Source organism: Polypterus senegalus, chromosome 5 (genome assembly GCF_016835505.1).
Source record: "Polypterus senegalus isolate Bchr_013 chromosome 5, ASM1683550v1, whole genome shotgun sequence".
NCBI classification, from domain to species: domain Eukaryota; kingdom Metazoa; phylum Chordata; class Cladistia; order Polypteriformes; family Polypteridae; genus Polypterus; species Polypterus senegalus.
This window is the reverse complement of record NC_053158.1, coordinates 42,563,083-42,577,801: the sequence shown is the minus strand read 5'-3', so window position 1 is coordinate 42,577,801 and position 14,719 is coordinate 42,563,083. Positions and strand designations below refer to the sequence as shown.

The 14,719-nt window shown below is 42.6% G+C and overlaps 1 protein-coding gene across 3 annotated transcripts in view; it reads right to left on the bottom strand.

Moving 5' to 3' along the window:
• The window catches only part of LOC120530241 (syndecan binding protein (syntenin)), a 56,808-nt gene that overhangs the window by 18,707 nt on the left and 23,382 nt on the right, over nucleotides 1-14,719 (bottom strand). For 2 of the 3 annotated variants that reach the window (XM_039754553.1, XM_039754554.1), the window contains exons 2-4: nucleotides 12,113-12,163; nucleotides 11,176-11,250; nucleotides 9,743-9,839 (exon numbers count right to left, since the gene is read on the bottom strand). In XM_039754553.1, coding sequence (XP_039610487.1) covers nucleotides 9,743-9,839; nucleotides 11,176-11,226 — 148 coding nt within the window. In that variant the 5' untranslated portion in view covers nucleotides 11,227-11,250; nucleotides 12,113-12,163. Of the gene's footprint in view, nucleotides 1-9,742; nucleotides 9,840-11,031; nucleotides 11,051-11,175; nucleotides 11,251-12,112; nucleotides 12,164-14,719 lie in introns of those variants that run through there. The other variant, XM_039754555.1, reaches the window with a different exon arrangement.

Genomic DNA, 14,719 nt, shown 5'->3' with positions numbered 1-14,719 from the left:
TGTGTGGAATGAAAACTGCTCTGCAATACACTAAAAAGGCTATTTAACTAGAAAATATTAATACTGACATAATATCTGGTTAAACACTGGTGAAGACTTGTTTGTAGTTTTGTAATGAAGATGTAAACATTTACTGTTACTATATGTGGGCAGCATAATAAGCACAGTATTTATTGCTTTTGCCTCACAATAAGAGAGTCCATGTTCAAATCGTAAGAAAGGGATTGCTGCATGATTTTCCAAATGTACAGATACCTCAAAAAATTGCAGGTTTAGTTGCCTGGCAACTTTAAATTGGCTCTAAATAACTAAACTGCTCTTTGTATTCCCACTTGGCCAATTCCAGTATGGCATGGAGTTGGCATGAACTTGGCAGATAAGCACTTATGCTGTGCCAACATGTCACTTTAGGCGTAACTTAGTGTTCTGTATAGTTATCTAACCACCAACAAAGGAGAGGTTTGTTTAAGATGCAAGTTAAGCAGGAAGAAAAGTGAAAAATTATTTCATGCAAGTCCCACCCACCCCCTTCAAACCCAAAAATCTCTTTAAAAGTAATTTTTAGGCTGTTATAATAAAATGAAAATCAGAAATATGGTAGTTATCTTCCATTGTCATTAATGAGAAAAGATATCAGGTTTTGCCTGCTGCTATGGATGTGTATCTTACGTTAAGAATGAACAGAAACAGGATCAGGTCAAGACACTTTTAGAGTGACCAAGGCATTTTTAAAAATCTGTTCTTAAGTACAGCTAAGTTGTTAGAGAAACAAAAGTGTTAAAAAAAAGTCTAAAATGCATTGTTTAAGAAACAAACAGCTGTCCACTTTTACAGACAACAATACAATTTAACCATTCAAGATTACAAAAAGGCTGATTGTGAAAGTGATATGCAAAGGCAGATCTGTAAAAATACCACAGTAATGCATATCATGTCTGTAGTAACATAATACTGGCATTAGGGTAAGGTACAGCAAACAACCATTCGGTTATATCTGAATTTTAGTTTTTGCCTCTGAATAAGATTCTTTAAAAATAGATTTGATTTATATTTGAATAGTGACATTCAATCTTATAATTAAAGACTCTGCCTTCTACAGTACCTGTAGTTTTATTCACTAATGGAAATGTGAGCAGGCTCGCATTCTGAGATGGCAGTGTATACACTAGAACAATGTATCTCTGTCTATCACAGAGTGTGATTTTGTGCTATACAAAAATAAACTGTATTGTATTGTATTGTATCACAACTTAAATTAGGTCACGGACATGTTTGTGATGGGTCGCTACTTAATTATGTTGTAGAATTAGCTGAGTTTGTCAAAGTGCAAATTCTGTAGTGAATGATGTAACATCCAGTAATTAGAATAATATTTACTGATGTAGTATGGGAAACACCATGAACGGATCAGAGGTTTTGTTTCTCTAGCACAACAATACAATAAATATTTCCCACGATACCATCATCAAGACCCATAAGTTTGGGGGAGAGAAAGAAATGAAACATGACAAACTTATGAGGTGAATGGGATGATGGCTCTAGTTTGAAATGTCAAAAGGAAAATAACTGGTACACCACAAGAATGCAACAATTTTTGGGGTGTTGTAGAGGGAAGTGAGTACAGTTGGGATTTATATATAATGCCGTAGCAATTTTATATGCTGAATGAAGTCTTAGTGGCTATTAATTGGTCAGCGCTGAACATTTACCTTTACAAAATGCATCAAATCCAAATCCATAATAGAGCTATATAAAAGATTTTTGCATTCCGTTTATCATGCCTCAGCAAGGAAGATTTGCTTCTTGTAACACTATTTTTGAAGCTGAAAATTGAAGCGGCTCATTTGCTTAATGGAATGCAAGGTCATACCGTTTCCGACTTTTCCCGATGATAATGCAATTGTCAAAGCCATTACATAGCTTTCTTTTCGAAGTTGCTATCCTCAGCGACCACTTATATCTCATTTGAACATAGCACAAACTCACTGAAATGGCAGGGTGATCTTCTTTACCCAAGTAGTTGCGTGATGTGGTAAAGACACATTAGCATGGATGCTGTGAGCAGAGATTTTTAACACTGCACTTCTATCTTGTAACCTGTTTATTATGTGTGGATAAGCAAACGTCTTGTGTGGAGCTGCAGATGCATCTTTTGGCTGTCTTCTTTCACTGATTTAATACTGCAAACAGATTTCCAGGTTCTGATCAGAGTTTTGAGACTCTCCTTCAATGGTTGCTCTGTAATGACTCCATGATCTGCCTCTTCTATTTGACTGCACAGTTTTATCACTGGTCCTGCTTCACACTTCTCATATGGTGTTGAGGTGAGCTACACTACAGGTCCATGGCAGTGGAGGTTTTAAAATAAAAAAGGTGTGGCTCCATGGGTATGTGTGTTTGTACATCCCTGGGATGCTTAATGGGGAGATTTGGATGATTGTGTTTGCATTTGAGTGCATAGTACTTCCAACCTCCGGGCCGTAATTAGGACACTGCACCCATGGAGGCGTGAATGAGAGCCTGGGCAAGGGACAAGGCAGGAAGAAAACAAAAGAAGAGTGAAAGGAAAAGAGCACAGAAGGCAGAATGGGGGTGTTAGAGCCAATGCGGTGGATTGCCCCTTGCTTATAATATATGGAGCAAGGAGGAGTGGGATGCAAAAGAGATGCCCTCCAAAGGATTCGCCAGGCAAAGAGACTGAAAGATTATGGAAGACAGTAGGACAGCTCTAAGTATCATTGCAGATGAGCACTGTAGGATAGAACTGCAAGCTGCTGGCGTCTCCACCTGCTAAGGAGACCAAAAGGGTTAGATGTAGAGATGGAAAAATAAAGACATGCTGGGCTGGGAGAGTGACAGAAAGAAAAAGCAACCCAATGACTGCACGGTTATTGTACTTATTCCTTACTGATTATAACTTTCAGAGAAGAGGACCCGTTTTTATACTATTTATTGCACTGCACTTTTGCACTGTGATTTTTGGATTGTTGTGAAAATAAAAGTATTACACATTTGCATCAACCACAGTCTGCTAAGTTATAAGTCCTCACTACCTAGATCATCCTGGTTATGACATACTTAGGTACAAGAGGGAATGCCAGCTGCGGGCACCCAGGCCATCATTAAGGTCAATGGCAACTTAATCTGACACATTTTTCCAAGTTTCCAAGCGATATGTAACAACTACCATAATACCTTAATTGTTGTTTTCATGATAAGTGAGCTGAAATGATCATGTATGTTACTTACTTTAAAAAAAACAATCAAAAAAATGACTTGTGAGTCCATACATTCACTGTCTCATGTAACGTAATGGTATAGAATACCATTCTCTTCTCGGTACTCAAATGTGGCACCTGGTGCCATGGCCCACCTTCCAAGTTGTTGTGCCTGCTTATGGTAAAGTCATCCCTGATGGAGAATTGCTGGAATCATGGGAAAGAGAGGTCCTTTCATTGCATTGGCTGGCCCAGCACTGTTTTAGCTGTGGAATGGCCAAATGGGGGAGGCAGCTTGATGGATGAGGTCTCCAGGATTATAAACAAATTCAAATCATATTATGTAATGTCATCCTTTGCGTGTCCCAATGATCCTAGGAGCTATGTTGTCCGGGGCTTTATGCCCCTGGTAGGGCCACCCAAGGCAAACTGGTCCTAGGTGAGGGATGAGACAAAGAGCGGTTCAACAAACCTCCGTTGAAGAGCAAAAACTTTGGACAACGTTTTCCCTTGCCGACGGGTCACGGGCCCCCTCTGGAGCCAGGCCTGGAGGTGGGGCTCGATGGGCGCCTGGTGGCGGGCCTGCACCCATGGGGCTCGGCCGGGCACAGCCCGAAGAGGTAACGTGGGTCCTCCTCCCCATGGGCTCACCACCTATGGGAGGGGCCAAGGAGGTTGGGTGCAGTGTGAGTTGGGTGGTGGCCGAAGGCGGGGACCTTGGCGGTCTGATCCTCGGCTACAGAAACTGGCTCTTGGGGCGTGGAATGTCACCTCTCTGAAGGGAAGGAGCCTGAGCTAGTGCGAGGTGAGAGGTTCGGCTAGATATAGTCGGACTCACCTCGACGCACAGCTTGGACTCTGGAACCAATCTCCTTGAGAGGGGCTGGACTCTCTACCACTCTGGAGTTGCCCGGTGAGAAGCGCCGAGCAGGTGTGGGCATACTTATTGCCCCCCAACTTGGAGCCTGTGCATTGGGGTTTACCCCGGTGGACGAGAGGGTGGCCTCCCTACGCCGTCGGGGGGGGGGAAGGGTCCTGACTGTTGTTTGTGCATATGCACCGAACAGCAGTTTGGAGTATCCACCCTTTTGGAGTCTCTGGAGGGTTGCTAGAGGGCATACCTTCTGGGGATTCCCTCGTTTTGCTGGGAGACTTCAATGCTCCGTGGGCAATGACAGTGAGACCTGGAAGGGCGTGATTGGGAGGAATGGCCCCGATCTGAACCCGGCGGTGTTTTGTTATTGGACTTCTGTGCTCGTCATGGATTGTCCATAACGAACACCATGTTCAAGCATAAGGGTGTTCATATGTGCACTTGGCACCAGGACACCCTAGGCCTCAGGTCGATGATCGACTTTGTGGTCGTGTCGTCGGACTTGCGGCCATATGTCTTGGACACTCGGGTGAAGAGAGGGGCGGAGCTGTCAACTGATCACCACCTGGTGGTGAGTTGGCTTCGATGGTGGGGGAGATGCGGTCAGACCTGGTAGGCCCAAGCGTGTTGTGAGGGTCTGCTGGGAGCGGCTGGCAGAGTCCCCTGTCAGAAGTAGCTTCAACTCCCACCTCCGGCAGAACTTCAACCCGCCCCGAGGGAGGTGGGGACATTGAGTCGAATGGGCCATGTTCCGTGCCTCTATTGTTGAGGCGGCTGACGGAGCTGTGGCCAAGGTGGTCGGTGCCTGTCGTGGCGGCAATCCCGAACCCGTTGGTGGACACGGCGGTGAGGGATGCCGTCAAGCTGAAGAAGGAGTCCTATAGGACTTTTTGTCCTGTGGGTCTCTGGAGGCAGCTGATAGGTACCGGCAGGCCAAGCGAACGCGGCGGTTGTTGCTGAGGCAAAACTTCGGGCATGGGAGGAGTTTGGAGAGGCCATGGAGAGCGACTTTGGACGGCCGAGGAGATTCTGGTCCACCGTCCGGCGTCTCAGGAGGGAAGCAGTGCAGTGTCAACACCGTATATGGTGGGGATGGTGCGCTGCTGACCTCGACTTGGGACGTTGTGGGTCGGTGGGAGGAGTACTTTGAAGACCTCCTCAATCCCACTAACATGCCTTCCAATGAGGAAGCAGAGCCTGGGGACTCTGAGGTGGGCTCTCCCATCTCTGGGACTGAAGTCACCGAGGTGGTCAAAAACTCCTTGGTGGCAGGGCCCGGGGTGGATGAGATCGCCGGAGTTCCTTAAGGCTCTGGATGTTGTAGGACTGTCTTGGTTGACACGTCTCTGCAACATCGCATGGACATCGGGACAGTGCCTCTGGATTGGCAGACGGGGTGGTGGTCCCCTCTTTAAAAGGGGACGGAGGGTGTGTTCCAACTATAGAGGGATCACACTCCTCAGCCTCCCTGGAAAAGTCTATTCGGGGTTCTGGAGAGGAGGGTCCGTCGGATAGTGAACCTCGGATTCAGGAGGAACAGTGTGGTTTTCGTCCTGGTCGGAACAGTGGACCAGCTCTTCACCCTTAGCAGAGTCCTGGAGGGTGCATGGGAGTTTGCCCGACCGGTCTACATGTGTTTTGTGGACTTGGAAAAGGCATTGACCGTGTCCCTCGGGAATCCTGTGGGGGTGCTCGGGAGTATGGGGTACGGACCCCTGATAAGAGCTGTTCGGTCTCTGTACAACCGGTGTCAGAGCTTGGTCCGCATTGCGGCAGTAAGTCGAGCCCGTTTCCAGTGAGAGTTGGACTCCGCCAGGGCTGCCCTTTGTCACCGATTCTGTTCATAACTTTTATGGACAGAATTTCTAGGCGCAGCCAGGGTGTTGAAGGGGTCGGTTTGGTGGACTCAGGATTGGGTCACTGCTTTTGCAGATGATGTTGTCCTGTTTGCTTCATCAGGCCGTGATCTTCAGCTCTCTCTGGATCGGTTCGCAGCTGAGTGTGAAGCGGCTGGGATGAGAATCAGCACCTCCAAATCCGAGCATGGTCCTCAGCGGAAAAGGGTGGAGTGCCCTCTCAGGGTTGGGGGAGAGATCCTGCCCCAAGTGGAGGAGTTCAAGTATCTCGGGGTCTTGTTCACGAGTGAGGGAAGAATGGGCGTGAGATCGACAGGCGGATCGGTGCGGCATCCGCAGTGATGCGGCTCTGCATCGGTCTGTCGTGGTGAAAAGGAGCTGAGCCGTAAGGCAAAGCTCTCAATTTACCAGTCGATCTACGCTCCTACCCTCACCTATGGTCATGAGCTATGGGTAGTGACGAAAGAAGCGAGATCGAATACAAGCGGCTGAAATGAGTTTCCTCCGCAGGGTGTCTGGGCTTTCCCTTAAAGATAGAGTGAGAAGCTCAGGCATCCGGGAGGGCTCAGAGTAGAGCCTGCTCCTCCGCATTGAGAGGAGTCAGATGAGGTGGCTCGGGCATCTGATCAGGATGCCTCCTGGACGCCTCCCTGGTGAGGTGTTCTGGGCACGTCCAACGGGAGGAGGCCCGGGGAAGACCCAGGACACGCTGGAGGGACTATGTCTCCCGGCTGGCCTGGGAACGCCTTGGGATTTTCCCGGAAGAGCTGAAAGAAGTGGCCGGGGAGAGGGAAGTCTGGGCCTCTCTGCTTAAGCTGCTGCCCCCGCGACCCGACCTCGGATAAGTGGAAGAGGATGGATGGATGGATCCTTTGTTAAATTCTGCTACGTACTTCTAAAATTTTTATTTTCATACTGTATTGAGGTTTTGTTCTATTCTGCGTATTGTATTGTATTGACCCCCTTCTTTTTGACACCCACTGCATGGCCAACCTACCTGGAAAGGGGTCTTTCTTTGAACTGCCTTTCCCGTGGTTTCCTCCATTTTTTCCCTACTGGGGTTTTTTTGGGAGTTTTTCTTTTCTTAGAGAGTCAAGGCTGGGGGGCTGTCAAGAGGCGGGGCCTGTTAAAGCCCATTGCGGCACTCTTTGTGTGATTTTGGGCTATACAAAAATAAATTGTATTGTATTGTATAGAACACTGCACGTGTGCAAAGTGAGCATATAGGTATGTACAGTCAGCACTCCACAAGTTAAGCCAGCGGTTTTGCCAATCATAATACTAGATAAAAAAAGCAACGGTATACATTATTTTTTGCTCAATGTGATAATTACAGAATGTGAAATTTAAACATTGCTTTTAATAGACCTACTATATATTCAGGAAATAAAAAATAAAGGAATACATAAAATATTCAATTATTTTAATGCTCTGTGACATGGCCAATGGAAAAGATCTCTGAAATCACATGCTATACTCCTTCCAAGCATTTAGAAAAGATTTATACATAGATCCCAATATTTACAGTGGTGTGAAAAACTATTTGCCCCCTTCCTGATTTCTTATTCTTTTGCATGTTTGTCACACAAAATGTTTCTGATCATCAAACATATTTAACCATTAGTCAAATATAACACAAGTAAACACAAAATGCAGTTTTTAAATGATGGTTTTTATTATTTAGGGAAAAAAAATCCAAACCTACATGGCCCTGTGTGAAAAGTAATTGCCCCCTGAACCTAATAACTGGTTGGGCCACCCTTAGCAGCAATAACTGCAATCAAGCGTTTGCGATAACTTGCAATGAGTCTTTTACAGCGCTCTGGAGGAATTTTGTCCCACTCATCTTTGCAGAATTGTTGTAATTCAGCTTTATTTGAGGGTTTTCTAGCATGAACCGCCTTTTTAAGGTCATGCCATAGCACCTCAATTGGATTCAGGTCAGGACTTTGACTAGGCCACTCCAATGTCTTCATTTTGTTTTTCTTCAGCCATTCAGAGGTGGATTTGCTGGTGTGTTTTGGGTCATTGTCCTGTTGCAGCACCCAAGATCGCTTCAGCTTGAGTTGACGAACAGATGGCCGGACATTCTCCTTCAGGATTTTTTGGTAGACAGTAGAATTCATGGTTCCATCTATCACAGCAAGCCTTCTAGGTCCTGAAGCAGCAAAACAGCCCCAGACCATCACACTAACACCACCATATTTTACTGTTGGTATGATGTTCTTTTCTGAAATGCTGTGTTCCTTTTACGCCAGATGTAACGGGACATTTGCCTTCCAAAAAGTTCAACTTTTGTCTCATCAGTCCACAAGGTATTTTCCCAAAAGTCTTGGCAATCATTGAGATGTTTCTTAGCAAAATTGAGATGAGCCCTAATGTTCTTTTTGCTTAACAGTGGTTTGCGTCTTGAAAATCTGCCATGCAGGCCATTTATGCCCAGTCTCTTTCTTATGGTGGAATCGTGAACACTGACCTTAATTGAGGCAAGTGAGGCCTGCAGTTCTTTAAACGTTGTCCTGGGGTCTTTTGTGACCTCTCGGATGAGTCGTCTCTGCGCTCTCGGGGTAATTTTGGTCGGCCGGTCACTCCTGGGAAGGTTCACCACTGTTCCATGTTTTTGCCATTTGTGGATAATGGCTCTCACTGTGGTTCGCTGGAGTCCCAAAGCTTTAGAAATGGCTTTATAACCTTTACCAGACTGATAGATCTCAATTACTTCTGTTCTCATTTGTTCCTGAATTTCTTTGGATCTTGGCATGATGTCTAGCTTTTGAGGTGCTTTTGGTCTACTTCTCTGTGTCAGGCAGCTCCTATTGAAGTGATTTCTTGATTGAAACAGGTGTGGCAGTAATCAGGCCTGGGGGTGGCTATGGAAATTGAACTCAGGTGTGATACACCACAGTTAGGTTATTTTTAACAAGGGGCAATTACTTTTCACACAGGGCCATGTAGGTTTGGATTTTTTCTCCTAAATAATAAAAACCATCATTTAAAAACTGCATTTTGTGTTTACTTGTGTTATATTTGACTAATGGTTAAATGTGTTTGATGATCAGAAACATTTTGTGTGACAAACATGCAAAAGAATAAGAAATCAGGAAGGGGGCAAATAGTTTTTCACACCACTGTATTTATAATAGTTTTTGTGATACAGCTGCTTAAAATTTTTTGTATAAATCTGAGAAAACCATATTACACCTACTGTGATATCTGTACATTTGCAATGCTGAACAAATTATTCTGCATCTAATTTCACAGTGTTTCTTTGTTCTGTTTTGTATAAAATATTTTGCTCCAGCTGTATAGTCTTACCAGATAAAACTCAATAGTGTTTTAGTAACCTGCTATTCCAAAAAAAATATACTTGTGTGAGCAATACAGCAGTACAAGCATCATGTTTAAAAAGTATGTACTTAAATGTAGATCTGTCTTGAAACACATATAGTACAAACATCAGAATTAAAAGCATGGTAAGTACAAGGAATTTTATGAAGGAGCAGTACAACAACAATTTTTCACACAGGGCCATGTAGGTTTGGATTTTTTTTCTCCCTAAATAATAAAAACCATCATTTAAAAAGTGCATTTTGTGTTTACTTGTGTTATATTTGACTAATGGTTAAATGTGTTTGATGATCAGAAACATTTTGTGTGACAAACATGCAAAACAATAAGAAATCAGGAAGGGGGCAAATAGTTTTTCACACCACTGTATCTATGAATACTTCACTGTTTTGTAAAGAACGCAAGCAAACCATAACATCTGAATGTATTTGAGGAAAAAATCATACTTGATTTGTCTTCAACAACAGCTTCAACATTCTCCAATCGTGATGGCTCTGGTAGTACATTTGTCACAGAAGGGTTTAGCTCATAAGCAGATTGGGCCTAGATGACAAAAAGAAAAAAAAGAGATTGTTTTGAGTTCCATTTCTGTGATTTGAATCTTCTGTTTTTACAGGCTTATGCAGGGCGAAAAGTGAGCTGTCTGGTTAACCAACCCTCGGAATGGAAAATAAGCTACCTAGAGCTCACACCATATTTTATATAAAATATTCAATGAGAATTAAGAAAGCCACCAAGCAACAAGAGTTTATCAAAATTCACCATGGTCATTTTAACATAAACATAAACCATTAAAAAGAAAGTGGCTCATGAAATGAGCCACAGTATCTTCCAGTGTCTAAATTAAGTACTAAATTCAAAGTCAATAAATCATATAAGCAGAACAGAATTAATGAAAATTAAAAAAAGTAAGACTTTTTGGGTGCAATGGCAGTTACAATAATACAATGACCTATAAACAACATTCAAGCTTCTAAGCAAAAACTGAGATGCCAGTAAATACTTTTTATAACCAGCAGTTATTACTTTTCTCTTGTCATTTAAAAGTAATTAAGCCTATATTTAACCACAAACAATTCCTCAGTTTTACACTAGAAATATCAAGAAAACATTACAATGTTGTAAAGTCAGATCAGATTTAATCCACAAACAAAAATCCTAAGAGGTACCAGTTGTACCCAAGGTGTTGTACTTTAGACATTTTCATTGTTAAATTTCTCTTTTTTCACTCTTCACTCGTACATAATTATTTCTAACATCCCAGTTCTGGATTTAAAGATATATAATTAGTTTTCAACCTTGGCCAGGATTGTTTTCCTTATATTTCAGTATATCCCAAACTTAAATATCCTTTATTCGAACCTGGGGCTATGTCTTGGCAGTTGTGTCTGGGGTTTAGGGCTCCGATTTGCCTCCTCGTAGACACAACAAGATTTCGAAATGCATCCCCCTTATTTGAATTTCACCACAATTTGAGAAATGAATTAACAAATACAATATAGTAAAAACAGGTGGACTGAAAAAACTATAAACATTTTTCAAGAGTGGAATGAGCATTGGCATTAGCACAAACACCTGTCTCAGGCTACTACTCTAGTCATTGTATACATGGGCATTTTCTCCAGGTATTCTAGTTTCCTCCATATCTAAAAGGTGTGCATGTTAGATTAAAGAGTGATGCTAAATTGACCTGGTATTAATGTGAAAAACTGTGCCCTTCACAGAAATGGCATACCATTCATGATGAGCTCCCCAGCTTATACCCTGAAAATCAATAAATGAAAAAATGAAGAAATGAATTTATTCAAAATATACTTTAGAAAATTAATATGAAAGACATTATTTAAAATTTATACAATAAAAATATTTTTCTTCTTACCTGAATGAATTTATCTACTTTTAAATCTTCCAGTGATGGATACAATGACATTTTTGACAAAACTTTCTTCAATACCTTTATGCAAAAATGATACAAGATATATTATTAATTTAACTATAAACCAGAAATTGCAAGAATATTATAGATCATAACTCTATAATATTAGAGCTTCAAGCAGTGTCGAAACATGAGGAAGAACACAAAAATGTAATCCGGAAAGGTGTAAAGGTCCATAAATAAATCAAGGCCCAGTTGATATGAGTTGGCAAAGTAACGGGAGAAAAGGCTAGGATACACAGCACCAAAGAAAACCTGAAGGGATCAAAATGTATGGCCTGAGTTAGTGACATGACCTGACCCACACACATTAACAGTGAAAGGAACACACAAGTAAACAAAAAAACGAAACTGAAATCTATAACTATCAGTGTCAGATCATCTGTGAATCTTTTTGACAATGTAACATTAAATCAGACCTGGGTATTTCAAACTCTGGGTTGTGAATCAAAGCTTAGTCATGTCTGACTTACTACAGCAGCGCATGTCACTTTAGAAGCTAGTAGTTTTAGATATTTATTTAACTCTATAGAATATCTCAGGTTTTAAAGTTGCAACTCATATTACAGAATAGTTACCTTTACAAACTTCTGTTAATATAGAAATAAACCAATCAGACAAGGAACAACACTTAACAAGAAGGATATATTACATTTCAAACTGAAATTGTTAAACATAAAAGACCAACAGTACACGCTCCAGTGACTTCATCAAGTAGACTGCTTTGCTTGCATAAATATATCTGATTGAATGTTACCAAAGACCTCAGGACATTTGAAACAAAGGAATTAAAGAATGATATTCAATAAAAAAAAGTAAAGGTATAGCCTGCAAACCATAACATAACAATAAATATGTTACTACTCAACAATGCACCCACCTGTCTTTAGAAGATGTTCTGTTCCAAGTCCTACTATCTGGGAGATTAGACCTAGTAAAACAAAAAATTTGTTATTAGTGCAAGTTATACAGAAAGTAGATGTATTGAAGATGTGAAAGATTACATTAAAAATCACCTTTTACATAGAATACATTTTTAGTTAGACACATGAATACAGATGATGATTATGGGGATATTACAAACATTTATGATTATACATTACAAACCCTACATTAATCTAATGCATTTAAAATTGTGTTGTTATATTTATCATTCACTTAATAAAGCAGACGTTTTTACAAAAGACAACATACAACAAGGGGCAGCACGGTGGCGCAGTGGTAGCACTGCTGCCTCGCAGTTAGGAGACCTGGGTTCACTTCCCGGGTTCTCCCTGCGTGGAGTTTGCATGTACTCCCCATGTCTGCGTGGGTTTCCTCCGGGCGCTCCGGTTTCCTCCCACAGTCCAAAGACATGCAGGTTAGGTGGATTGGCGATTCTAAATTGGCCCTAGTGTGTGGTGGGTGTGTTTGTGTGCGACCTGCGGTAGGCTGGCACCCTGCCCAGGATTGGTTCCTGCCTTGTGCCCTGTGTTGGCTGGGATTGGCTCCAGCAGATCCCTGTGACCCTGTGTTCAGATTCAGGGGGTTGGAAAATGGATGGATGGAACATGCAACAATCAGAAAACAAATCACGTCACCTGCAGAAATTCCCATGTAATTTTGCAGTTATGGGTGTACTGATAAGGGGATGAGAAAGTATAGGATTCAAGTAGCAGTTTGTTTCTTGGTGCAACAAGAATTGTCTACATCTTCACATCACCAAAACCAAGGAACTGGTTATTGACATTCGCCGCACCATGAAGTCTCTATTTCCGGTCATTATTCAAGGCACGAAAGTAGTGGTGGACCATTCCTACAAGTACTCGGGGGTCCACATTAATGACACGCTGGACTGGTCTTGGAGCATAGAGTAACTATATACGAAAGGGAACAGCAAGATCTTTTTGCTTAGTAGACTGTATTCCTCTAATGTTGGAAGTGACATCTTTCACATCTTCTATAACTCTGTTGTGGCCAGTACAATTTTCTATGCTGTGATGTGCTGAGCTGGTAATATCACTTCAAGAGAGGCCCACTGAATCAACAGGCAAATTAAATGGGCAAGCTCAGTTAAATGACACAATCTGGACCCACTAGAGGTAGTATCAAAGGAGAGAATAAAAACAAAACTGAGTGTCATTATAAACAATGCTGCATATCTTCTCTCTGACACAAGAACACTATGGACTTTTAGCCAACAAATTATTCAGCAGAAGTGCGTCAAGAAACACTACAGGGATCCTTTGTACCAGTAGCAATACATCTGCATAATGCCTCACTGTGATAGTGACAGACAATTCAGAACTTTATTTCATTTTATTTTCTTGCTTTATTGTCATTCTGATGTCTGTGTATATTTATTTGCCTATTTATGTATGTATTTATTTAAAGAGCTTCTGTAAAAAAAACAATTTTTGCCCTGGGGACAAATTAAAGGTCTATCTATCTATCTATTTACATGTTTGACAACAGTGGAAAGTTAACCAAAAGCTGACATAACTTACCCTTGAGTAGTTCAAATACTGCAGTAGTGTATTTAGCAAAGAAACTAGATGAGAAAATTATAATTTCGGGGTTCAGGGACTCCAACTACAGACCTTGGTCCACCATTATGGCAGTCAAATCTTTCTCATATGGACTGGAATATTAAGTAAACTTGTACTTGTAGAGATTTGCTCAAAAACATGCAGCTAAGATTACATTCAGCTCAACAAAGGTTGTTTTTTTTCCTGTTCACCTAGTGTTTCCAAAATTTGGCTGGTATTTAAAAGTCTCTATTGTACTCCCATTAAAATCCATCCACCCATCCTCTTCCGCTTAACCGAGGTTGGGTCGCGGGGGCAGCAGCTTGAACAGAGATGCCCAGACTTCCCTCTCCCCAGCCACTTCTTCTAGCTCTTCCGGGGGAATCCCAAAGCGTTCCCAGGCCAGCCGGGAGACATAGTCCCTCCAGCCTCTTCTAGGCCGTCCCCGGGGCCTCCTCCCGGTTGGACAATGCCTGGAACACCTCATCAGGGAACCATCCAGGAGGCATCCTGATCACATGCCCGAGCCACCTCATCTGACTCCTCTCGATGCGGAGGAGCAGCGGCTCTACTCTGAGCCCCTCCCAGATGACTGAGCTTCTCACCCTATCTTTAAGGGAAAGCCCAGACACCCTGCAGAGGAAATTCATTTAAGGCGCTTGTATTCACAATCTCTTTCTTTCGGTCACTACCCATAGCTCATGACCATAGGTGAGGGTAGGAACGTAGATCGACTGGTAAATTGAGAGCTTTGCCTTATGGCTCAGCTCCTTTTTCACCGCGACAGACCGATGCAGAGCTCGCATCACTGCGGACGCCGCACCAATCCACCTGTTGATCTCACGCTCCATTCTTCCCTCACTCATGAACAAGACCCCGAGATACTTGAACTCCTCCACTTGGGGCAGGATCTTGCTCCCAACCCTGAGAGGGCAGTCCACCCTTTTCCGGCTGAGGACAATGGTTTAGGATTTTGAGGT